This window comes from Molossus molossus, unplaced genomic scaffold (assembly GCF_014108415.1).
Source record: "Molossus molossus isolate mMolMol1 unplaced genomic scaffold, mMolMol1.p scaffold_m16_p_8, whole genome shotgun sequence".
Taxonomy (NCBI): domain Eukaryota; kingdom Metazoa; phylum Chordata; class Mammalia; order Chiroptera; family Molossidae; genus Molossus; species Molossus molossus.
In genome coordinates, this window is record NW_023425402.1 from 77,298,512 (window position 1) to 77,325,898 (window position 27,387).

Genomic DNA, 27,387 nt, shown 5'->3' on the forward strand with positions numbered 1-27,387 from the left:
CATCATAACCTATACTGTTGTCCACTGAACACTTCCTACCTGTGTAAGTTTCTTCCTATCCTTATATCAAGAGAAAAACCCGGAAAGACTTTTCAGACAATTGATATTTAAGTGACTTGTTTATATAACCTTAAATAGCTATATTCTTTGCAATCTCCCGTAGGGCAAGGCATCAAGTATTTCAAAAGGCAGCCATACACTTCCTTTTATACTTTCCAAGACAGCTTAAGTTCTAACACAATTTAAAAAGCAAATAGTCAAGTAGTTTTATTTTTACTATTATTTTCACAGGTACAGAACAGAGGATAAACCTAAAAATGTCCACATTTCCTAACTCACTGCCATACTCATAAAATGTTTGTGATTCATTCTAACACATCTATCAATGCGCTTGGCAAGAATATAATGAATAACATGGTAAGCAGTAAAATCTAATTCATGCCAAAACACTGGAGAAGTTTCATGGGAAGCACACACATACACAACTTTACAAAAGTTGGAAATACTGTCAATTTTAAATATGTAATGGTCAAATTTGGACTTTCATGCCAGAAGTCCTGTTCAGTCAAAATCACGATTTGTAAGAACAAGTGGCGCCACCAGTGTCCAAACATATAGCACGATGCCGATCCAACTGGAAGAGATTTTCACCCAGACAGCTGTCCACTGACTTTTCATCTCACGAGAAGGCTCATACCTGAAATTTGAAGAAAATAAAAAGCAGAGGTGTTGAATTATCAACTATCAAGCTACTTCATTTGCGGGGGGGGGGGGGGGGAGCCCCAACCCTGCAGCCCCATCTCAGATTTAAGACTGGGAAGGAAATATATCCCAAATGTAGCTGATTTTTGTGTTAATGAAACATAACAAATATATTTTTGATCTAATGTTTTAACATTTATTCTTATTACCTGAGAGCCAGAGCTGTGAATTATTGAAGACTATGTGGATTCTTACAGCTTACTATGTTTCAATGCAGGAATTTTACGAAGTGTTTCTTTTTCAGTAGTAAATGCCAATAAAGTCTCTTCTTAAAGAAATAAGGTAACTTTTTTTCTAAATCTTTTGCTGGTCTTATTACAAGTTAAAGGTACTGTGCCTTAAACATTATTAAAAACAGAACTGTCCAAAACATACAGTTCACCTTGAATCTCAAATCTTTCAGTAATCATTTAGATAAAATTAGAATTTTCAGTAACAAAACAATATAAATTGCTACCTTCCTCTTATCAGAAAAAGATTTATGGATTAGTTTTGAAGTAATAAATAGCGTAAATTATCTTTGAAGAGTTTAATGGACCCATCTACATTAATGTATTCACACTTCAATTTTAAAGTCTTAATGACAAGATTTGAACAAAACAGAAGACGTATCTTTTACTGTATTCTGTCAGGAATTAGTCACAGAATTAAAAAAATAAAAAATAAACTACTGGATCAACTATTAACATGTATTTCTGTACGAAATGTTAGTTTCATGAAAATTTCTATTTTAATCTCTATAAGATTTGGAAATATTTCAATGTTTGTTATCGCAAAAGCAAGGAAGTGAAGTCTACGATTCACACACTGATCTCAACATTCATTTAGCTTTACATTTTTAAATGTACTGAAGGATAAAAAGTACTTCACACAATATTCTTCAATGCAATTAAGAAAAAAATATCAGAATTTCCACATGCAAAGTTTTCATAAAATGTAAGTACCTGTACCAGTTGGTAAGGGTCATCATGATATAAAGGGAAGCCAGGAAAAGCATGAAGTGGAAGAAGGAGTAACTGTAAGTGACACCATCCCTTTCGTTATCTACAGCTCGGTGAACATCATCTCCATCCTCAAGTGATCCGTCACTTCTGGCTCCACCATCTTCTATCAATGTTGATTCATCACTTGTTAGAGTTAGTTTATTAACCTGACTATTGTTTGAAGTACGAATGCTGAATGCAAGACAGTTTAGGAAGAGAGAAGAAAAGGGGCATTAAGAAATTATTTATAAATAAGTATCTAGACTTTTTGTTTAAAAAAAATCTACAATTTTTCTTACCTTGAATAAAACACACACAATAAAAAGAGGATTAGTCCTATAATTCCTTGAGCATGCCACCACTGGACAGACTGCCCATCCTTTGGCAGAGTCCTTGTTGTATTGTATCCTATTATGCTTAGTAGACTTGGGTTGCAATTGGTTTCTGCAATGTTAATTAAGGTCAAATTTGAATGTTAGAATAGTAAAACAATGTATTTTTCAAGGTGTAACTGTAGTTCTTTTTAACTCTTTATACCCATACAAATTCAAAAAGTTTTTCTGGAAAAGGGCACAAATATAACAAAAAGCATTTTAAAACAACTTATATTTAAATTAAGTCTTTCAAGTTTTATACTGCTAATTTTAAAGAAGTGCTTGAAAAAGTTAATTTCATTTTCAACCTCATGCAGAGCCGAGAAATATTATTAAGCTCTCTAAAGTATAATAAATCTCTAGCCAACTTAGGAATAAAATGCAGGTGTTCTAAACCAAAATGCATTGGCTTTGTACTTTATATTGTGATATACCAATAGTGACTAGTGACTTTATGAAGTTTACCAACCTGTCAAAGTACACTGTTATAAAAGCAAGATAGCTTACACATAATAACAGTTATTAGAAGTCTAGCAAATGCTTCGTGGACATAACCATTATAAGCCATTATACTTTATGCTTATTCAGTTTTCAGTTTCTTAACTCTTCTAAGAAAGAAAGTAGGGTTGGTAAGGTATTCAGTCTAGTTTCCAAAATATATTGTTTTGTTTTGTTTTTCTCACAAAGCAGAATATGTCAATCACCATCTTATTAATGAAAATGATTCTTATCTTAAAGCCATTCAGATAAGGATAATCTCAAAATCAAATTACCTTTTTCTAACCACTTACCTAGACGAAAGTAGTAACAAATCTTTCTTTAATATACGAAAACAAACAAACAAAATACCTTTTCTCCATCTAGTGATAAAGCACCTACAGGGTTTTTAAACTCAATGAAAAGAGATTCAGATAACATATTTTATAATTATTTTAAAGGAAAAAAGACCATTTTCTTCCTTTTCCAAAAATAGTTCATTCCTCAATTTTTGTCACCTCTAATGACAAATACTAATACTGGCTTCTATTCCCATGAAAAGCAATGTAACTGATAAACAGATTCATTACAAAACCCAATTATATTCATTTGCAAGGTATTAACAGACTAAAGGAATAACTTCAGTGAAAAAAACTGTACTGTCTACAACTGAATCAATAAGCACTTGAACCACTTTTATTTCTTCCTATTTATCATATAACCTGTTCAAATTAGGTATATTTCTTATAATTTTCATATACTTTCTTACAATTTTATTAGTGAAGGAAACTAAAAAATAGCAATACATCAAACATGGAAATGGTATTATTTCCATATGCCTTATTCCTCTAGGAATACAACTGTCGTCTGTCACCATACAGTTGATCCCCTCTACACAATTAGTCCCGCCCTCTCTCTAGCACCCCTTGCCCTCTGGTAACCACCAATCTGTTGTCTATCTCTAAGAGTTTGTTCTTTTTTTGTTTTTATATTCCACGTGAAATAATGCATTTGTCTTTCTTAATTTTTAAATAGCTTAATTTCACAAAATGACCAGCTTTGAAAAAAGAAAAGTTGCAGGATTGATTAAAAAGAAATAAACCCAAGCAAAAACATACCTGGTTCATTGGTCATAGCAGACCACGTCAAATACATTGTGTAGACTGTAATTACTGAAGACTGTAACAAACCAGATCTCGGTTGTGATTCCTACAATAAATAAACAATGGAGATCAATGTTTTAACATCATTCAAGATTTAGGAAAACTCAGAAAAGTAGAAGCTTCATACAAACTAATGATATAAAGAGCATACTTGGATTTTTGGCAGTATAGACATTACAGAAGCACCAAGGCAGAGGAGCATGTTGACACTGATGAATGTTTTATTTTCTGAACAACTGGCTGGATGAGTATAGTAAACAAAGAACAGGACGATAGCAACTAAAGACAGCAGATAATTCAGAGCTGTAGCTGATAACAAAGCTGTGAAAGAAATATAAATGGACAATTAGATTTGATCACAAATATTAGAAATTAGGCATAGGTCTTAAAAATAATCTTGTTTTACTCAAAATATATTTAAGCAATTAATATTATCAGCATTATGCAGGCTATAAAAGGAGAAAAATATTAATTCTGAACTTTATTACAGAATAATTTTAGAGTCTTTTACACATAGCTCACTATTATTGTGTTTTCAAGTTAGTAACATACTAATATGATTGTTATTAATAGTAATAACTATATCACAGAGCTTATAAAACACATCCATATAGACTAAACATTATTTTCAAAGTACAGAAAAATAACTAGAATATTTCTTAAGGTTTTTTTTTTTAATCTTTACTTTTTTCTATCACTATTTATCTCCCCTATAGCCTCTTCCACCTCCACCCTCCCTCCCCTCCAGCAATCACCACACTGTTGACTGTGCCCATGAGTTCTTTTTGCTCAATCCCTCTCCCTGTCTAACATCCACACTCTCCTCCACCACCCCACCACCCCGAGCTTTCTATCTGTTAATCTGTCTCTATTTAGCTTGATAGTTCTGTTTGTTCATTAAATTCCACATATGAGTAAAACCATATGGTATCTGTCCTTCTCTGACTGGCTTATTTCAGGTAATATTCTCCAGGTCCATTCAAAGGGTAAAATTTTCTCCCTTTTTACAGCCAAGTAGTATTCCATTGTGTAACTGTACCATAGTTTTTTTATCTGTTCATCTACTGATGGACACTTGGGCTGCTTCCAAATCTTGGCTATTGTAAATAACACAGCAATGAACACAGAGGTGCATATATTCTTTCGAATTAGTGTTTCGGATTTCTTCAGATAATTGCTCAGAAGTGGAACTGCTGGGGCATTAGGCAGTTCTACTTTTAATTTTTTGAGGTAACTCCATACTGCTTTCCACAGTGGCTACACCAATATGCATTCCCTTTTCAACAGTGTATAAGGCTTCCCTTTTCTCCACATCTTCACCAACACCTGTTTGATGATTTATTGATGACAGCCACTCTGACAAATGTGGTGATAGTTCACTGTGGTTTTAATTTGTATTTCTGTGACGATTAGAGATGTTGAGCATCTTTTCATATGCCTATTGGCTATTTGTTATGTCCTCTTTGGAGGAGTGTCTATTCAGGTCCTTGGCCCATTTTTTAACTGGACTGTTTTATTTTTTATTTTTGAGTTTTGTAACTTCTTTATAAATTTTGGATATTAACCCCTTATCAGATGTATTGCCAAATATGTTCTCCAATTCAGTGGGTTATCTTTTCATTTTGCTCATGGTTTCCTTTTCTGTGCAAACGTATCATTTATTTTTTCTTTTGTTTCCATTGCCTGAGGCATTATATAAGAAAAAAAGACTACGAGAAACGTCCAAGACTTTACTGTCTATGTTTCCTTCTAGGATTTTTATGGTTTCGAGTCTAACATTTAGTCTTTAATCCATTTTGAGTTTATTTTTGTGTGCAATGTAAGAAGGTGGTCTATTTCATTTTTTGCACATATCTGTCCAATTTTCCCAACACCCTTTATTGAATAGGCTATCTTTTAGCCCACTGTATGTTTTTGCCTCCTTTGTCAAATATTAACCGACTATAAAGGTGTGGGTTTATTTCTGTTCTCTATTCTGTTCCACTGATCTATATATGTCTGATTTTATGCCAGTACTATGCTGTTTTAATTACTATGGACTTGTAAAATAGGTTGATATCAGATAGCATGAGTCCTCCCAATTTTGTTCTTTCTCAAGATCGCTATTGCTATTCGGGGTCTTTTGTGGTATTCCATATACATTTTTGGAATATTTGTTCTAGTTCTGTGAAATACACCATTGGTATCTTGATAGGAATTCTGTGGAATCTACAGATTGCTTTGGGTAGTATGGATACTTTAACGTCGTCAGTTCTTCCTATCATGGCTCAGTAGGGGGGCATGCAGAAGGCAGCCAATTGATGTTTCTCACATCGATGTTTCTATTTCTCACCCCCTTCCTCTCTCTCTCTAAAAAAGAAAAATCAATAAAAATATATTTAAAACAATAAATAAAAATGAAAAAAAAAGCATTAATTACAACAATATAAGAATTCTTCTAGTGTTACTGATATATATAAACACCTTCACAGAAAATTAACCTCATAAAAATCATGATTTCCGCCCTGGCTGGTTTGGCTCAACGGTTAGAGTGTCGGCCTGCGGTCCAGAGAGACCTGAGTTCAGTTTCCGCTAAAGGCATGTACCTTAGTTGCAGTTTGTCCCCGGCCCTGGTGGGGTCGTCCAGGTGACAACCACTCGATGTGTCCCTTTCACGTCGATGTTTCTCTCTCTTTCTCCCCCTCCAACTCTATGTCCCACTCTTTCTGAACAAAAAATGGAAAACTGTCCTCGGGTAACGATTAAAAAAAAAATATATATATATATATATATATCATGATTTCCCTAGTCTACATATCTGCTCCCATCTTCAAAACTCAACTATCTTAAAGATATTCTTTAAGATATCTTTAAGATATATGACAAAAACTTACCTGCATACCAACATCTTGAGTTTCCTTCTTCCATTTTTTCAACCCATGATTCATTCCACGAATGGGCAAAATCAATAAGTAAGACAAGTTGAATGAGGATGAAGCAGAAGGCACCTGCCATGCCTACATAAAACCACACTGGAAAATAAAGAACCAAATACAAATGAGTGGCTGGTTCAGTTTTCATTATTTCATTGTCAATAAAATTATTTCATTATTTCATTAATACACAAAAAGGAAAATAAAATGTCACATAAATGCTTTGATTTTGTCAACTGGAAGAAAATAAAGCAAAGAAATAAACAGTTACAGTCCCAGGCAATTGTTTCATTAAAAAATATAAACATCACACAATTAAGAAAAATCTATTTCTTACCAGTTGTAAAAGTTCCTTCTGGAATGAAGAAAGCCCCAATAATAATTGCTATTGCTACAGCAAATTTAAAGAACCAGAATCTAAAACAAGAAATATGATTTTTTATTAATAAACACTCATTCAATAAATAATTTCATATTAAAATCTTTTAAAAGCACCTTAATGAATAGCTACACTTCATATGACTATTGTATTTTTTTTCTGATGATATCCTGGAAATGAGAAGTGAAGACTGCCAGGTAAACTGTTTTAGAACAATTTTAAAGAAACAATTTTTGCCATTAATTCATTATAATAAAATGAGACTATCAGTTCCATTTCACAGGCTTATTTTATGTAATGAGTGCAATAATATGTGAAAATGTAAGTAAAGTACACTGTACAACTAAACAGGTTGTTTTTTGTTGCTGGTTTTTTAATAACAATTTTTCTTTATTGATTTGAGAGAGACAGGAAGAGGGATAAAGACAGAGACATCAATGACAGAGAACATCAACTGGCCGCCTCCTGCATACCCAGCACTGGGGATCAGGCCCACAACCTGGGCATGTGCTCTGACCGGAAATCAAACTGCTGACCTCTTGGTGCATGGGTTGGTGCTCAAACACTGAGCCACATCAGCCGAGCTGTTCTTGGTTTTTTTAATTGATTGATTTTTGACAGAGAGAGAGGAGGAGAGAGAGAGAAACACACACACAAATTTCTTGTTCCACTTATTTATGCATCCATTAGTTGCTTCTTGTATGTGCCCTGACTAGAGAGCAAACCCCCAACCTTGGTGTATCAGGACAGTGCTCTAACCAACTGAGCTACCCAGCCAGGGCCTTTGTATTTTTGTTTGTTTGTTTTTTTAACTCACAGTACAAAAGGACTGTATATGTTAAGACTAGGAATTTATTTTCACATGTAGCTTATTTAGGTCAAGAACATCTCTTCGTAGTTGATTCCCAGCCAAGACTAGCTGTGGTAACAGAAGCTCCAGAAATCTTAAGACAGGCATCTGGCTTCAATAACACCCAGATAAACAGTCAACAGTCAAAAACCCCACTGAGAATTGAAATTTTAATGCATGTATAAAGCTATGAGTGCACAAGACACATGCAAATCTTACTGGAACAAATGTTTTTGGCTGCTGACACACCAAAAACATTTATGCTGGGAAAGGCCCCCCAGGTGCAATGCTGGTTGTGGGTTTGCTCCAAAGCAGCCTGACTGAAAAGCCCCTGAGAGGTGTCTACTTGGGGAAGAGTATTAGCGTTACTGAACACACAAGGGTTTTCAGAACTAGGTCCCAGGAGAGTCAGGTAATTTTTTTGACCCATCAATACTTAACATTAGTGAAGAGTTGTAAAACAGAGCCAGTCTCTCCAAGATGTATTTTTCTGTCGTTAGCCAAAGCAGAGGCCAATATATTTGGCGGCTGCTATCTAGAACAATCTCATTTCCTGGTGGTGGGACCTAGGGTCACAGATTGTTCTAGGAAGCCAGCAAAGCTCTGCACAATGAAGTTACCACTAAGCCATTGAGTAAGTCCACTCCCCAGCCTTCTTCTTCTGCTCTGTAGTCCAGAAACATTTCTTTAAAAGCCAAAATATGGGGAAACATCGGTAGCATGTTGAATACGTCACCAGCCACTTCATCTTTAAGGTGCTGTAAAGTTGTTGTGAAAGCTGCCATGTTAAATCCAGAAATCTGCTCCAGGAGGTATTCTTCAATATACTTTTCTACCAAAGAAATATATTAGTTAAAAATAGGTGTGTAGCCCTGCCTGGTTTTGGTCAATGGTTAGAGCGTTGTCTGCGGACCAGAGAGTCCCGAGTTTGGTTCCCACTAAGGGCACGTACCCTGGTTGCAGTTTGTCTCTCACATCGATGTTTCTCTCTCTCTTCCTCCCTCTCTATCTGAAGATGAATGCAGAAAAAGAAAAAAAAAAAAGGTGTGTAGTTGACTTTATTCTCTTCTGTGTCTTCAAATTCCTGGTAGTACTTGCCCGTAAAATTTCTCTGTCATAACTGGAGCTCCATGATAATGTCCTCTAAATATTCAACCACAGCATCAAATTCTGCATCAGGGGCAGAAGAGAAAGTGCAAAGCTTTCTTCCTCTAGGACATCCGTTTTCATTTTGGCAGAATCCATCCTGCATGGAGCAAGTGAGTCCATAAGGCCTCCTACCCCACGGGCAGTCAGGGCCCAGCCTCTGTTCTGCTCCACAGAACCCCAATTGGCATAGGGAAAGCCTTGTCGCTGAGGCCACAACGAGCTCACCACCAATTCAAGGCCCAGCCAGGTCATGTCATTGCCTGCACACCACCCTAGCCTCAAGTCAAGAAAACTATAGACTAATTTATCTGATGCATGGAGATGCGAAAACTCTCAACAAAAAATCAACAAAGCAAATTCAACAATATGACCAAGTGGCATAAATTCTTGGTATACAGGGATATATATAAACCAGTAAATGTGATAATTAAATGAAAGATAAAAATCATAATGACCATCTCAATAGATGTAGAAAAAGTATTTCTCAAAATACAACATTCTTCCATGATAAAAACACTCAACAAATTGGGTATAAATGGAATATATCTCAACATAATAAAGGCCATATATACAAAACTTACAGCTAACATCATACTCAATGGTGCAAGAACAAAAGCTTTTCCTCCACCACCAGGAAGAAGACAAGGGTTCCCACTCTTATTCAACATCATACCAGAAGTCCTAGCCACAGCAAATATGTAAAATAAAGAAATAAAAGGTAGCCAAATTGTTAATGAAAAAAAGTAAATTTGTTATCTGCAAATAATATGGTCTTGTATATAAAAAATCCTAAAGACTCAACCAAAAAACTATTGGAACTAATCAATAAATTCAGTCAAGTTACAGGATATAAAATCACCATATGAAAATCAGTTTAGTTTCTATACACTAACAACAAAATATCTGAAAAAGAAATTTAAAAAACTATCCCAATTCACAAAAGCACCAAAGCCAATAAAATACTTAGGAATAAATTCAGCCAAGGAAGCTGTACAATAAAAACTACAAGACTATGATGAAAGAAATTAATGAAGATACAAATGGAAAGATATCCCGTTTTCATGGATCTGAAAACTTAAGATTGTTAAAATGTCCATACCATATATCCAAGTCATCTATAGATTTGATATAATCCCTATAACATCTCCAATAGCATTTTTCACAGAAATAGAAAAAATAATTCTAAAATACTGGTGTAAAAATAGATAGACCAATGGAACAGAATAGAGAGCCTAGAATTAAGCCCTTACATATATGATTTTTAACAATATTGGGAAAACTGGATAGCCATATGCAGAAAATGAAACTGGACTATCTTACACTACTCACAAAAATTAACTAGAAATAAAGACTTAAACATAAGGCCAATCACCATAAAATATTACTACAAAGATACTAATACTAAAAAGAGTAAAACAGGGAAGAAGATCCTCGACATCAGTCTTTGGATGAGACACCTAAAGCACAGTAACAAAAGTAAAATCAAACAAAAACTACATCAAACTAAAAAGCTTCTGCACAGCAAAAGAAACAATCAACAAAATGAAAAGGCAACCACAAAACAGAAGAAAATAACTGCAAACCATATATTGGATAAGGTGTGAATATCCAATATATATCAAGAACTCATACAAGTTAATAAACAATCGATTAGAAAATGGACAGAAAAACTTTTTTCCAGTGAAGAAATACAAATAGCCAACAGATATATGAAGAGGTGCTTGACATCACTAATCATCAGGAAAATGTAAATCAAAACCATTATATCACTTCATACCTGTTAGAAAGGCCATCATCAAGGCAAGAAATACTAAGTGTTGGTGAGAATGTAGTAAAAAGGTAACCCTGTGTGAACTGCTGGTATGAATGTAAACTAGTTCAGCCACTATGAAAAACAGTATAAAGGTTCCTCAAAAAACTAAAAATAGAACTACCATATGATCCCGCAATTCTACTTCTAGGTGTGTATCTAAAGAAAATAAAAACAAGATGCCAGAAAGATATCTGTACTCCCATGTTTACTGCAGCATTATTCATGATAGGCAAGATAGGAAAACGACCTAAAAGTCTTGTCAATGGATGCATGAATAAATATACTGTAATATATATTCATAACAGAATATTATACAGCCACAAGAAAGAAGGAAATCCTGCCATTTGCAACAACGTGGATGGACCCTTGAGGGCATTACGCTAAGTGAAATAAGTCAGACAAAGAAAGACATATACTGTATGATATCACTAATATATAGTATCTAAAAAAGCTGAACTTGTAAAACAAAAGAACAGAATGGTGGTTACCAGGGTCTGGGGGGGAGGGGGAATTGGGAGATGCAGTTTAAGGGTACAAAGTTGCAACCAGTAAATAAGTAAGTTCTGGAGATCTACTGCACAGCATAGTGATTATAAGCACCAATACTGTATTGGAGACTTTAAGGTTGCTGAAAGACTTGCTCTTAATTTTCCTTATCACACACAGACACAAATTAATACAGGTGTTAGCTAACACTATGATGTTTAATATACTGCAATGTATAAATGTATAAAATTAACACTTTGTACCCCTTAAACCTATGTAATGCCATATCAGTATCTCAATTTTTAAAAAAGCACATGTAACAAAGATAATTGTAGGAGTGCTATATGCATGTCACTTTGAGAAGAATGGGAATGGCTGTGATTTCCATTCTGTAATTCACTTTGAGAAAAAACACATTTAATAAAGATGGTTATAGAGTGCTAAAAAAATAAAAATAAAGTAAAACCAATGATTAAAAGGACAAAATAAAAATAAACCAATCACAGCACATTTTTTACTATTATTTATATTTCATTGGTTCATTTTTCCTGTCTTTGGTAACATAATAAAAAGTAAGCAGGAACAGATACCTCCAACTTTTTTTTTTTTAATTTATAGGGGGAAAAAAAAGACATAAAATTTCACATTTCAAACACAGTACCAGAAATGGTGCTCTATATTAAGATAGATTAATAAAAGGGACCCTGAAGTTTCCTTCTAGGTTGTCCAGTACAACCAAATATTTAGAAAATCAATCACACTCTGTTTAGGAATAAAGTTTTTCATTTTGGCTACATTATATGTCTAAGGAACTAAGTTCTGTTTCATGCAGTTAGATTGGTCTACCAAAAGCTAAGAAAAGAGAAGTAAGTTCCTCATTACTAGTCACAGATTTGGTAGATTCTTTTTTTAGGAAGAAAATATAAAATATGATGTATCAGAGATTATACCAATAAATGACCAAAGGCTTATATTTAACATTTATATTTCCAAAGTCTGACATTCTCAAGTAGACACAAGAGGATTTTCTTACCTTATCATTCATGAATAATAAAATAATTCTGCAAATAAAAATTTTGCAAATAACAAAAAAATTGTGTACATTTAATTTAACTTTAATGTTTATTTAGACAGATTCAAAATTACTGAAAAGAGGCTATCCAGACTTTTATATTGAAGTTTACAGTCTTGCACCACATAACATTTTGGTCAACAGGCTGACCACTATAGGACAGTGGCCCCATAAGATCATAACGGAGCTGAAAATTCCTATTACCTGGTAACACTGTAGCTGATGTAATATCATGGTGCAATATATTACTCGTGTTTGTGTAAATACTACTGTTTGTGTAAAATACTACTGTTTTTATAGTAGTTAAAAACCTACTGCGCTGTCAGTCATATAAAAGTACAGCACATACAATTATGTACAGTATATAAACTAGATAGTGCTAATAAGAACTGTTACTGGTTTATGTATTTATTATACTAAACTTTTTAAAAAATGGTATGTTGTGTTACGTATCTCGTGTTCACCATGTCTCTTGATTGCATCATTTTCTCTCCTGTTTGATTTAAGCTCATGTTGTTTTATATATTCAGTGTAGCCTAATGTACAGTGTTCATAAAGTCTATCTACAGTACTGTCGTAGGCCTTCACATTCACTCATTCTCACTCTCTGACTCACCCAGACTGACTCCCAGTCCTGCAAGCTCCATTCATGCCCTCACAGATGTACCATTTATTTTTTATGCCGTATTTTTACTGTACCATTTCTATGTTTAGACACACAAATATTTAACACTGTGTTACAACTGCTAGATACATAAATATTTAACATTTTGTTATAACCACCTACAGTATTAAGTACAGTAACATGCTATATAGGTTTGTAGCCTAGGGGTAATAGGCTACACCACAAAGCCTAGTTGTGTTGCAGGCTATTCCACCTAGGTTTCTGTAAGTGCACTCTATGATGCTTGCAGGACAAAATAGCCTAACAATACATGTCTCAAAATGTATCCCCATCACTAAACAGCATATGAGTGTATTCAAAAACTTACCCATTGTGCACTGCAGCTCTGGGATCACTGCTGCTCTTCACTTTGATCATTAATAGAGAGAGGAGAAGGTAGAACATAGCCAAGCCAAAGCACAAACGGTATACAGCTTTGTAGCCAACCAGAATATTACAAGGGACGACACCTTTCTCATTCTCACAAAATCCAGGAATCTAATATAACAAAATAAGAGTTTGTGATCTAGAATTTTTCCAAGTAAAAATAAAAATTCTGTATAATAAAGTAAAGATTTGGAAAATTAAAGTTTGCTTTTCAGTTTATGCTGAATATCTAATCTGGAATATTTTTATACACAGAAGTTTAATTCTTTTTTTTTTCATTTGACGTGAGCACATGATAAACTACAAATGCAAATACTAAAGGGAATATTTATTTTGACTTGCAGCCTTATTCTGAATTTTTTTTAAACTTTCATTCTACTGTGATATACCGAATTACCTATATAGGAAAAGAGAAAAATACAATCAATAAAAATTTAAAAAATTATAACATAACTAAGTCAGTTTTTAAGCCCTAAAGAGAACAATGATGGCTTTTCAAAACCAATGCTACTTAAATTCATTTTGAGTTTTTGTCCTTCATCCTACAAGTGTTATTTCTGATAATGAATAAATTTGGATTAACATCATCACTGGCACTGACTTTATTTTTTTAACTTAGAATCTTGAAAAAGACTGATAAGCATTTCAGAAAGTCACATTGGTATCAGAATACCGGAAAAAATTTTTTTTTTTTTTTTTTTATCCTCACCCGAGGATATTTTTCCATTTTTTGTACAGATAGAGTGGGAGGGAGAGAGAGGAAGGGAGAGAGAGAGAGAAACATCGACGTGAAGGGACACATCGAGTGGCTGCCACCCGTACGACCAACCAGGGCCGGGGACAAACTGCAACGGAAGTACATGCCCTTAGCGGGAACCAAACCAGGGTCTCTCCGGACCACAGGCCGACGCTTTAACCTCTGAGCCAAACTGGCCAGGGCCGGAAAAACAATTTTTAAGTGAAATAAATGGGAGTAGTCCTCAGAGCTATATACACTATTTGTATGTGTGAGAATTTAAAATTACATTTAAGCTAAGAGAGCGCTACTTCCTTTTGCTAGTTTCTACATAATCAATAAACCCTTTCTTGGTCTGACTTAAATCCTACCTTTCTAATCTAGTTTAAACCTTATGGCAATATGTATTTACCCATAATCACTTGCAACATGTACTCACTAGCACCCTTAATCATCCCACTCCTTTAGAGCAGCACACCACCTGGCCACTTTCCATCCTTAAGCTAATTCAGTCATCTATATTCATCAGGTTAAGCAGGTACAGTAACAACCCCAAAATATCAGCTTAAAACAGCAAAGGTATATTTCTTGCTCATGTACATGTACATGTACATAACTGATCCTGAGTAATCAACTCAAGAACCCAGGCGCTGGAGAAGCCACCATCTCAAATGATGTACAGGTTGTAGTAGAAAAGAAAGGAGATCTTGCATCACCAAGTAGAAGCTGAGGTGTATCATATCCACTTACAACTCACTGACCAGTTCTAGGGACATGACCTTACTTGTCACAAGTATTCTAGGAAATATAAATTGTTGATGACCTTTGGAAAGCAGAGAAGTAGAAATATTTGGTGATAAGGACTAACACTGACCAACTAAACTATTATAACCATGGTCAACTGAATCCATGACAATACCATATGAACACCTCTTGGCATGCTTTTGCTTATACTCAGAAATAACATTAACTGAGCACCCAGATATGCCATGTACAATGCTACCTCCTTTCAAAATCATCATAATCTAATTTCCCAAACTTGCATCATTTTTTCTTACCACAAAGCCAGCCCCAAGCAGACAAACCTCAAAATTTTTTTATCATTCATCTTGCCTTGGAGGACAGCTAACTTCTATACAGTCGTCCCTCGCCACTTCGTGCTTCTACTATCACGGCTACTCTATCGCGATTTTTTAAAAAAATAAAAAATCCTACTTTGCGGAAATTCATTTATCGCAGTAGAGTCTAGAACAGATTAACTGCAATAAACGAGGGCCGACTGTATCCCTTCTCTTGATCACCTTCTTCTCCCTTTCCTTCTTTCTCTCTCTCTCACACACAGATGAGATTTCTTATCTTTGACTACTCTCAAAATACAAATGATCAGCCCAGCCAGTGTGGCTCAGTGGTTGAGCATCAACCCATGCACCAAGAGGTAGCTGGTTTGATTCCCGGTCAGGGCACAAGCCCAGGTTGTGGGCCCAATCCCCAGTGGGGGGCATGCAGGAGGCGGCTAATTGATGTCCTCTCTCATTGATGTTTCTATCTCTCCCTCTCCTTTCCTCTCTCTCTCTAATATCAATAAAAATTTAAAAATACACATGATTAAATCTCCCCATTCTAAGAAATCCTTTCCTTAACTCAGTTTCTTGCTCAGACCACCATGTTCATTATAAAACACCTCAAATCAGTAGTTTATTCCCACTGGATACATTTCCTCATGGCCTGCTAATTCCCCTCCCACTCCCCTCTAGGCCCCAGAACTCAACTCATTCTTTTTTTTTTCCCCCCTGACTTGAAGAATTTCATTAGAAATTCAGACTATTCACTTTTCTTTTTCTATTTTTTTTTAAAATCCTCACCCAAGGATATTTTTTGTTTATTTTATTTATTTTAATTAATTGTTTTTATCTTTACTATTGAAAGTATCCTAGCATTCATTGTTTATCTTCATTTGGCTTCCTCTTTTCAATCTTTAAATACAGAAGTTCTACTCATTTCTACAACATCCCTTTTTCCATAAGAAGCACTGCGATTGAATCTTACTTGATTAGAATTACTTATTTTCTCTTATAACCACAGCACATTTTCTGTACCACCATCACAGAATTTGCCTTATATTGTCTGTCTTTCCTAAAAGATTATGAGCTACTAAAATTGGAATTATGTATTATCCTACTTAGCACATTATTGTTTACAACACACAAAAATCAGTTTCATGCATACACACACTATAGCTTCAGTTAATCAATTTAAAAAAAAAGACTAACCTTATTCAGTTGTTCTTCCATTCCTGGTATTAACATTACACAAGCTACACACACTCCAACAAACAAGAAAAATGCATAGATCAGCCTGGTTACAGTGGAGTTGTTTCCACTGGGACAGCATCGGCACAGCAAACATGGGGCACTGCCACACAAACATGGTACCTGAGAAAAGAATATGAAAAATAAGTAAAGTTTAAAATGATACAGTGAAAATTTACATTCTATCTATTCAAAAATGAGAAGGAACTTAAGTTAAAGTAATTACCAAGGGATAAAAGGTATTTGGCTCACATACATTATCTGTAAATAATAAAACTTAGTAAGTTCTGGGTAAATATGCAGCAAAGTCAAACATAAAAGTGCTTGCTCCTATATCAAACAAAATGAATAGGTTAAAACAACAAAGGAAAAAAACACCAGCCAGCAGCAATCAATGTTCAACTTAAAAAAAAAAAAAAGTAATGAAATATTCATGATTACAAGTTCATCTCCACCTCCTGTCCTTCAGCCCCCAGAAATCATACTGGTGAATTTACAAAATTCTGAGAATTCTCAAATACTTCAGAGAAAAGAAGTGAATTGTTATCCTTATCTTTTCCCTCTTGTGACTTGGTGGTAGTGTGACAACAGTGAAAATTACTACTAGAATTAGGCAAAATAGGATGAATGAACAACTGAGGCCAGCTAACTTTCTCTAATAGAACTGCACATAAACTCAGGCCAAGATAGAGCAACAATGACTACACTTACCCTATTGCCTTAATCAATGGAAAAAAAATTAATGAAACAATGATTTTCAGACAATTAACAACAGGCAATGCAGGACAGTAATTTCTAAGAGAGGAAACAATGTGAGCTCTATGATTGGCCCATCTTGCTGCCTGGAGGAAGTTTCCAGTGCAAGAAGAATGTTCTAGGCCAAGACCAGCATTCAGAGTTGAGAGTTCAGGGAAGTAAAGATAGTTTCAATGGGCAGAATTCTAGAAAAAATAAGCTCCGAAGATCTGCAGAGGATTCAACTTGAGTCTTCAGGAAAGCACTGATTGGTGCATACATTTGAATAAATTACAATGGGAAGGGGGCAGGAGGAATTGATATTGCGACAGCCAGAATCAAAAATCCTTGTAATCCATGAGGCACTGAGTAGAGTTATAAGGGTTTACTCATTACCGGGGGTTGGGGGGAAATCAGCCATAAGACTAAAGGCCACTCCAATATCACTTAACAAAGTCTAAAAGCAAGCACCAAAAAGATCAAATTCTCTTCAAATAATTCACCTACGTCTAAAAACAAAGCCCAAGAATACTTTTAAAAAATAGAAATACAGAAATACACCCACAACCCATCAAGGTAAATTTTGCAACTTTGTCAAATATCAGTTGACTATATTTATCTGGGTCTATTTCTGGGCTCTCTATTGGGTTCCACTGATCTATTTGTCTTTTCTTTTGCCAACACCACAGTCTTGATTACTACTATAGCTTTATACTAAGTTATGCAGTTGGATAATGTCAATCCTCCAACTTTGCTTCTTTAATATTGAGTTGGTTAGTCTGTCTTTTGTATCTCCATATAAACTTTAGAATCAGTTAGTCAATATCCATACAATAACTTCCTGGGTTTTTTATTGGAATTACATTGAACCTACAGATTATATTTAAGAAACTGACATTTTACAACAGTGGTTCTTATTAGTCTATGAACATGCAATATCTGTCCATTTAGACTTTGCTCATCAGAGTTTTTTAGTTTTCCTCATATGGATCTTGTATTTTGTTAGATTTATACCTAAGTATTTTGTGGTTTTTGTTTTAGGTTGCTAATATAAATGGTATTGTGTTTTTAATTTCAAATTCCACTTTTTAATTGCTGGTATACAGAAAAGTGGTTTACTTTTATATATTATCCTTGTATACTGCAACCTTGCTATAAGTGCTTAGTAGATTCAGGAGTTTTTCTCTTGATTCTTTCAGATTTTCTACATAGATGAAGTCATCTGTGAATATGTGTACCTTTTATTTCCTTTTCCTGTCTTATTGCACTAGCTGGAACTTCCAGGAAAATGTTAAAAAGAAGTAGTGAGAGGAAACACTTGCTTTGTATCCGATTTTAGTGAGAAAGCTTTGAGTTTCTCACCATTAAGTATGATGTTGGCTGTAGGTGTTTGGTTGATATTCTTTATCAAGTTGAAGAAATTCCCTCTATTCCTAGTTTATTGTGAGTTTTTCTCATGAATAAGTATTGAATTTTGTAAAATGTATTTTCTGCATCTACTGATGTGATCATGTGATTTTTAAAGACTATTGATGTAATGAATTATATTGGGTTTTGATTGTTGAACCAGCCTCTCATACCTATGTTTACAGCAGCTTTATTCATAATTGCCCAATCTTGAAAGTAACTGAGATGGTCTTCCTTGGTGAATAAACAAATGAAATGTGGTACATCCAGACAATGGAATATTTTTATTATTAATTAGTACCCCCAAAAAAGCACTATCAAGCCATGAAAAGACACGAAGAAACCTTAAAAGGATATTACTAAATGAAAGAAGCCAATCTGAAAAAACTACATACTATATGACTACGACTGTATGTTTTGGAAAAGGTAAAACTGGAGACAGTAAAAAGATCAGGTGTTGAGAGTGTGTGGAGGGATGAATAGGCAAGGCAAGGAGGATTTTTAGGGCAGTGAATATATTTTGTATACTCCTGTAATAGTGGATACATGTCATTATACATTTGCCCAAACACACAGAAGGTCCAACAGCAAAAGGGTTATATAGTTAACCCTTATATAAACTATAGACTTTGGATGATTATGTTGTGTCCTTGTAAGTTCAGTAATTGTAACAAATGTACCACCCTGGTGGAGAATGTTGATAATCAGTGAGGCTATGCATGTGTGGGGACAGGGAATATACGGAAAATCTCTGTATCCTCCTCTCAATATTTCTGTATAAACATAGTCTTTCAAAAAGTATATAAAAAAAGGATAAAACACTGATCGGGTACGATTTAGTAGGGGAAAGAAAACAAAGCTGAGTAAGCATTTGAAAATCAACCAATGCAATTTACATTAACAGACTAAAAAAATAAAAATTAAAACACTATGATCATCTCAATGGATATAGAAAAATCATTTGACAAATCTGAATTCCCATGATAAAATAAACAAAAACAGTTTTCTTCAAACAAGGAATAACATATCCTCAACTTGATTAAAGGGGATTTACGAAAAATCGATAGCTGCCATCCAAGCTTCATGGTGAAGTCTGAATGATTTCCCCTAAGATATGAAACAAGGAAAGGATATCAGCTCTTACCACTTGTATTCAACTTCATGCTAAAGGTCCTGGCCAATATAACAAGGCAAGAACAAAAAAGAAAAGGTATATACATTGGAAAAAAAGAAATAAAACTGCCTCCACTCACACATAATTGTCTAAATGGAAAATCCCAAAGAACTTAAAAAATGCTACTATAACTATGAGTGAGCTTAAAAAGGTCATAGAGTATAAGGTCAATGTACACATATCAATCATATTCCCACATACTAACAAAAAAAAACAACAATTGGAAACTGAAATTAAACAAACAGAAACACTTAGGTATAAATTTAACAAAGTAAATACTAGATCCCTAATGATAAAACTTAGAAAACACTGATGGAAGAAATCAAAACCCTAAATAAAAGGAACAATAAACGGCTTACTGACTGGAAGACACTCACTATTGAAAAGATGTCAATTCTTTCCAAACTGATTGATAGATTCAACCCAATCACAATCACAATCACAATCCCAGCAGAATTTGGTAGAAATAAGTCAGCTGCTTCCAAAATTTATATAGAAAGGCAAAGAAACTAGAATAATCCGAAGAATGTTGAAAAAGAACAATTTTATTTTTTAAATTAAATTTATTGGGGTGACTTTGGTTAATACCATCATATAGACTTCAGGTGTAGATTCCTATGATACAAGATCATATTTTTTAAATACAGAAAACTACCATAAGCCATAATCAAATCATATATCAAAATTAAGATTTCTTAGATACAATATGAAAAGTGTGACCCACAAAAAATGAAAATCAATTAATTTGAAAAACTTCTCTTTGAAAGATAGCATTAAGAGAATGAAAAGATAGCCACAGACTTAAAGACAACATTTGCAAATCAGTTATCTGATAAATCATTTGCATCCATAATATAAAAGGGATTAAAACAATCAGAAAATTTTAAAAATGGCCAAAACATTTGAACAAATATTTTTCAAAAGAGAGTATGACAGCAAATAAGCACATGAAAAAGTACTCAATATCATTAGTTATAAGGAAGATATCACTACCCACATATAAGAATGGCTAAAATCAAATACTAAGTACTGACAAGAATGCAGAGCAACTAGAATGCTCTTTCTTTGCTTGTGGGAATGAAAAATAGTATAGCCATATTGGAAACTTGTTTGGCAGTTTCTTGTAAGTCAAACATATGCTTACTATATGACCTAGCAATTCCACTGCTAGATATTCACCTAAACAAAATAACTTAGTCACACAAAAAACTTTTATGGGAATTCTTATAGCTACTTTATCACCAAAATCTAGAAATGCCCTTAAACTGATGAGTGAATAAACTGTGGTACATGCAAGCAATGGAATACCATACAAGAATAATTTAAAAAGTACAATAATATGAATGAATTTCAAATGAATTACACTAAGAAGCCAGACTCAAAAATCTATATACTGTATGATTCTATTTATATGACATCTGGAAAGGCAGAATTCTGAAGACAGGAAAAACAGGAGTTGCCAAAGACAAGGACAGAAGAATTTTTTAAGGTGGTAACTGTTCTGTAGTAGTTACATGAGTACATGACTTGCCAAAACTCACAGAATTGTATACACAACAAAGCATGAATTTTTAATGTAAATTATATCAACTAAAAAATAACAAAATTTCTGTATTTACAGAAATTAATAACCTGGAAGGAAAACATCAAGGTAACTGGTATCCTTAAAATAGAGAATCCTCTAAATAAAACAAAGGAAAAGAAACAAAGAAATAATACAAGAAAAATTTCCTTAGACAAAAAAATTAATCTGTATTTTCTAAAGAACACTATTTTCCAAAGGAAAAAGAAAAGCGATTAATGATTTAAAGTCTGACATATTTGGTTAATTAATTTCAAATATGTAAAAACTCTTCAGTTACCCAGGCAGAAGAAACAAGTCAACTGCCCATGTGAGATGTGTTGGTAAGGTGGTATTAAGACAGAACACAATCCACAGAAATAACTACAAAGTTGAAGGAAATGGGTATACAGTGGAGCCTTGAACAACATGGGTTTGATCTGTGTGGGTGCACTTATTACTGTTTTCAATCTGCATCTGGGAGTCCAAGGACGCAAAGGACTGACTGTATGCACTGATTTATGTCATTTAATATAGGGTACATGAGCATCCATGGATTTTGGTATCTGCAGGAGTCCTGGAAACTAAACCCTTTGGATACCAAGGGTACTTAAGTTTTAGAAGAGTCAAAAGTTATACTTGGATTTTCGACTGCATGGAATTCAGTGCCTCTAGTCATCTCCCCTTGTTCAAGGGTCAATTGTATCATTATATAGTTAATTAAAAATGTTTAATAGACATTTTTAAATATGAAAGAATTCAGGGATTTTAGTATCCATAAACCCTTTCTGAAAAATCTATTAAATGACTAAATTTGGTTAATTAGGAGATGATATTAAGATTTTTTAAATTTTGGGAGAACCCATGGTAGTAAGGCATGCTTTTAGCTTTGAATCCACTAAAGTGGAGGGCTTATTAAAACAGAATACTAAGCTCTAGTCAGTGTTTCCAAATAAGTTTCCTAGTGTGCTAATGCTACAAGCAACTGTGGCAATTATGGTTATAAAACAGAATGGCTACATGTAGAAAAATAATACAAAGGGATTCTAGTTAAAGATGGCAGACTGAATATATTAATTTACTCACGTTCCCTTTAGAAACACCAGTAGAATGAAAGAGTGATTTTTAAAAGAATAAACTTAAAGGCCAAAAGAACAGGAGATTAAGTCGGGAAGATGGAGTATAATAACTGACTTAACAGGAAAAGAAAGTTGAGTTACAGGCCATCAAAGGAAAAATTAAAAAGCAATAAAATTTATAGCAGAATCTCCAAATAGATCGGGAATTGGTGGCAACACATACTTCTATAAGTGAGGCTGAAAACAGCATTGGTTGAATGTCTTTTTAAAGAGCAGTTTAAGACACCAGATTTCGGGGGGATGGGGGAGGGGGCCCAGCAGCCCCAGGGTCCGGAGGAGGGTGTCCATGGGGGAAAAAGGAGAAACATCTGTAACAAAGATAAATTAATTAATAATTAAAAAGTTCTCCCATTTGGAAAAAAAAAGACCCCAGATTTCATTTCATTTTTTGTTCTGGCCAAATGAAGAAGATAAAGTAGAATTGGCAACAGTGGTATTTTGGGGCAATAATTATTTGTTGCAGTAGGGGCTGTCCTGTGCACTGTAGAAAGTTTGGCAGTATCTCTGGCTTCTATCACCCACTAGATGATATTAGCACTGTTTACCTCAAATTGTGAAAATGAAAAACATCTGCAGAGCCCTGGCTGGTTTTGCTCAGCAGTTAGAGCATTGGCCTGTGGGCCAATGAGTCACAGGTGCAATTCGCACTCAAGGGCATGTGCCTGGGTAAAGGTTCAATCCTCGACTCCACTGGAGGCAACCAATCAATGTGTCTCTTTCATACAAAGGTTTCTCTCTCTCTCCCTACCACTTTATGTAAAAAACTAATAGAAAAATGTCCTCGGATGAGAATTAACAACAACAAAAGTCTGTAGATATTTCTGCAAAACTGTGTCTAGATGAAAACCACTGCTATAAAAACATTGCCTAAAAAGGCTTTTTAAGAAACTCTCCTAGTGAAGAAATGTTTACTTACAATTTAAGAATTCCTTTACTTTTCTTTTTGTTACATTTAGGAAAAATTAGATTTAATGCTTTGTTTAAAAATACATGTTTAGCATGCTACCATTCCCAAAAATGTACTTTTGTCTATTCATTAATCCATTTTACTTATTTATTTATTTTTTATCCTCACCCGAGGACATTTTTCCATTTTTTGCACAGGTAGAGTGGGAGGGAGAGAGAGGAAGAGAGAGAGAGAGAGAGAAACATCGATGTGAAAGGGACACATCAAGTGGCTGCCACCGGCACGACCAACCAGGGCCGGGGACAAACTGCAACGGAGGTACGTGCCCTTAGCGGGAACCGAACCCGGGTCTCTCCGGACCGCAGGCCGATGCTCTAACCGCTGAGCCAAACCGGCCAGGGCTATTCATTAATCCATTTTATATACATGCACTGAGACAGAAGAATTATTATCGGTTATGGGATTTCTTTATATGATATTTTAACTGTATACCCTGTATTGCTTGACTATCTGTAGCAACTAAGAATCATGTCTACAAAACAAACCACTGTACCAAAAAATAACAATCTAGCAGAAGCTGGCACAAAATAGGCAATCAGTAATCAATCACTAGCTCTTTCTTATTAATCACTCAACTACATTAAATGTTTTTGATCCCAAAAAAATGATAGGTGTTGTATACAAGATGTAGTCATCCAAAAAACCAATTTTATTCATTGACACCATTGTTGAAATTGGGGTGTATATAAACACTAAGCAGATATAAATTACTGGTAGTGTTGTAGTTATAGGATTAAGCAGGATGTCCAAAGATGCTTGATGGTGTTTCAAGTCATCACCAAAGAGTCATGCGTGAATCAAGTATATGAATCATCTAATTTTAGGACCCTTAACAGAAAAAAAGAAAGAAATCAAAATGAAATTTAAAAAATTTAACATTCCGCCCTGGCCAGTTTGGCTCAGGGGTTAGAGCGCCGGCCTGTGGTCCACAGAGGTGCGGGTTCGGTTCCTGCTAGGGGCATGTACTTCGGTTGCAGTTTGTCCCCGGCTGTGGTTGGGTCGTGCGGGTGGCAGCCACTCGATGTGTCCCTTTCACATCGATGTTTCTCTCTCTCTCTCTCTCTCTCTCTCGCTCTCGCTCTCTCTTCCTCTCTCTCCCTCCAGCTCTATCTGAATAAAGAATGGAAAAATGTCCTCGGGTGAGGATTAAAAAAAAAAGAAATGTAAAAAAAATTAACATTCCAATCTCTACACAGTATTGCATATAACTTTCCTTTTACACTTTTTCCATAGTTCAGAAATTTTCTACAATTGCTTTATTAATTTGTAAAAACTTTTACAAAAATTAGCCTAAAGAAACTTGAGCAAAGAATGAGGTTTATTCAATTCTGACTTAACTGATTTTAATGACATGTATACTTTAAAAATGTTGAATGAATTTTAAATCTGTCAAAATTTCCAAGTAAATGAGAATACTGACTGTTATGACTGTGGAAGAAATGAATTTATATATTAAAATGTAAATTTCCCTTCAATTGCTGTGGAACTGCACTATATAGGAATACTTCAGGAATAAAATGATAAAGGCACCAGGAAGAAAATGGAAAAAGATAGTCTGAATTGCATACTATAGAATCAATTCTTAGTCTGGCCACAATAATCTACAACCATGAATAACTCTGGCCACTTAGCCTCTGTATCTGCCAGAGATCTAATTACTAAAAGATAAGAAAACTGCCTCTTTGTTACTATCTTTCCAATGTACCCTGGAAAGGCAGTGTCAATTCCATAACAGTTTTGTAATCAATAAAGGTGGAGAATTAAGTTTTAAAACCATATATAGGAATATCATTATTCCCCTATTATTCCCTAAAGCTATATTATCTTCCTGATTTAAAACATATATATATAACTTTTTAAAAAAACTGTACTTGTCCTTGAGGTAAAAAAGTTTGCTCATCACTGATCTGGAGATGAGAACAAAATGAAAAACTTGTATCCCTCCTTTTAAATCTTTCCTTTATACAAAGAAATGCCCATTTGATAACTGGACAAAACCTAATTTCACCAAATTATGCAATATTATCCCCCTCAAAAAACCAATGAAAATAATCTTATAATAATCATTTGTTATTTTGTAATACATTTTATTTATTAATTACACTAAATATGCCTCTTTTGTATAAAAATCAACAGACCCAAGTAAATTCTCTACTTCTCTGGTAAGAGAGATCTCTTACCCTTTGAGAGGACATAGAGGGACCTGGAGAGTATTATGCTAAGTGAAACAAGCCAGTCAGAGAAAAACAATTACCACATGATCTCACTTACTTGTGGAACATAATGTACAAAATAAGCTGTCAACCAAAAGAGATCCGGAATCATGTAAATAGGGAACAAAATGACAAATCTTAGAGGGATGGGGGGGGGGGGGGGAGGAGTGCAAAGAGATAAACCAAAGAAACTTATATGCATATATGCACAACCAATGACCCAGACACTAGGCTGGGGAAGGCTGTGGGGGCGGGGGGAGCGGAAGGAGGGGGTCAATGGGGAAAAAGGGAGAACATCTATAATATTGTCAACAACAAAAAAATTTTTTTCAAGTAAAAAAAAACAAAACAAAAACAAAAAAGCCAGGATTCCTTGCCCAGCTAGAATGACCTGGGTTTGAGTAACACCTCCACGTATTATTTTATTACAATTTAACATTTATAATTCAAGCCGTATCAAGAACTTTTTGAACAAAAGGACAAGTATATAAAATAATCAAAATGCTGGCTAACGTATATAATTAAGTCATTTAGGAAGTCAGACAAGCAACTGTTAGAGGAATTTAGAACTCATAAAGAAATAAGATTTGAATTCAAATTATCTCGCCCAAAATTACAAATATTTTTATTAACTGTAATATCAATGTTTTGTCTACTTTTATTTGGGAGGAGTGTGGTTATCTGTACCACCTAAATAAAAAAATCTTGCCTCTAAAAGAAAAATGGTTTCCCTCTAACAACGCTTTCTAATCAAAACGCAAAGCACGAATAATTAAACATGAAATTTCAGATTACATAAGATTACTCTATGTCGAAAGACACAAGATACTTAATACGGCAGAACTGATCGGCTTTTCCAGATACATAAATTACTTGGAAGTACTGTACAGTAATTTCTTCATACCATGTCGAGGACCTAGTCACAGGATAGGACTATTTATTTCAAAACGATATTACTACGTATTACTACATCAATATTACTGTCAGGTTGTCCCAAATAACCGGCACTTAATATAGTCTGAGCGGCAGAACAAAGAACCGACGACCCTCCAGGGACGACAGTGCTGCAGTCTGAGGTCGCCGCGAAGAGAAAAGATGGAACACTCCCTAGAAGGTAAGGGCCTAAGACCTTTGTATAAATGGCTCAGGCCGACAGGAAAAAGCAACAACGAAAGGGGGCCTGAAAGAATGGGAGATGCTTTGAAGAACGACGGGTGGGGCAAGAGACTATCTGCCTTCTTCGCCTTTCCATCTTTCCATCTCCGGTTCCCATTGGAGTCATCTTTCCATCTCCGGTTCCCCAGGCCACCCGGTCAGCTCTCAGCCCCGAAGCTGAATCCCGGAGGGGGAGGGGGGGCGAGGGAGGGAGAGAGAGAAAGGGAGAGTGAAAGGGAAAGACAGAGGGAGAGAGGGAGAAAATGGGGACCGAAGCACTCCCTGTTGGGTGGGGTGCCACGTTCCCGCCGGTCTTCGCCCAGCCCACCCAAGTCCCTTTCTCTTCCGCCTCCCACGCTAGCATCCCGAAAGCTGTCCTACACCACCTTACCCAGCTCGCCATGGAGCACAGCCCCAAGACGCTCCCCATCTCCAAAACGTCGCAGAAGCAGCAAACGCTACCAAAATGGAGACAGCGCCTCTACTGCCTTTTCTGGCTTATTTACGATCTACAGGCCAC

The 27,387-nt window shown here is 35.0% G+C and overlaps 1 protein-coding gene across 2 annotated transcripts; it reads right to left on the reverse strand.

The window, feature by feature from the left end:
• On the reverse strand, window positions 1-27,387 carry SERINC1 (serine incorporator 1). Of its 2 annotated transcripts, none has more exons than XM_036248157.1 (10): window positions 27,259-27,387; window positions 16,478-16,639; window positions 13,413-13,582; window positions 7,009-7,088; window positions 6,633-6,770; window positions 3,911-4,080; window positions 3,715-3,805; window positions 2,045-2,189; window positions 1,707-1,937; window positions 1-697 (listed from the first exon to the last, which is right to left on the reverse strand). In XM_036248157.1, exons 1-10 carry the CDS (start codon window positions 27,295-27,297, stop codon window positions 562-564), a joined length of 1,362 nt encoding a protein of 453 aa, XP_036104050.1. In that variant the 5' UTR covers window positions 27,298-27,387; the 3' UTR covers window positions 1-561. The 2 variants fall into 2 exon arrangements, with proteins under 2 accessions (XP_036104050.1, XP_036104051.1); XM_036248158.1 differs by having other exon boundaries at window positions 27,254-27,383.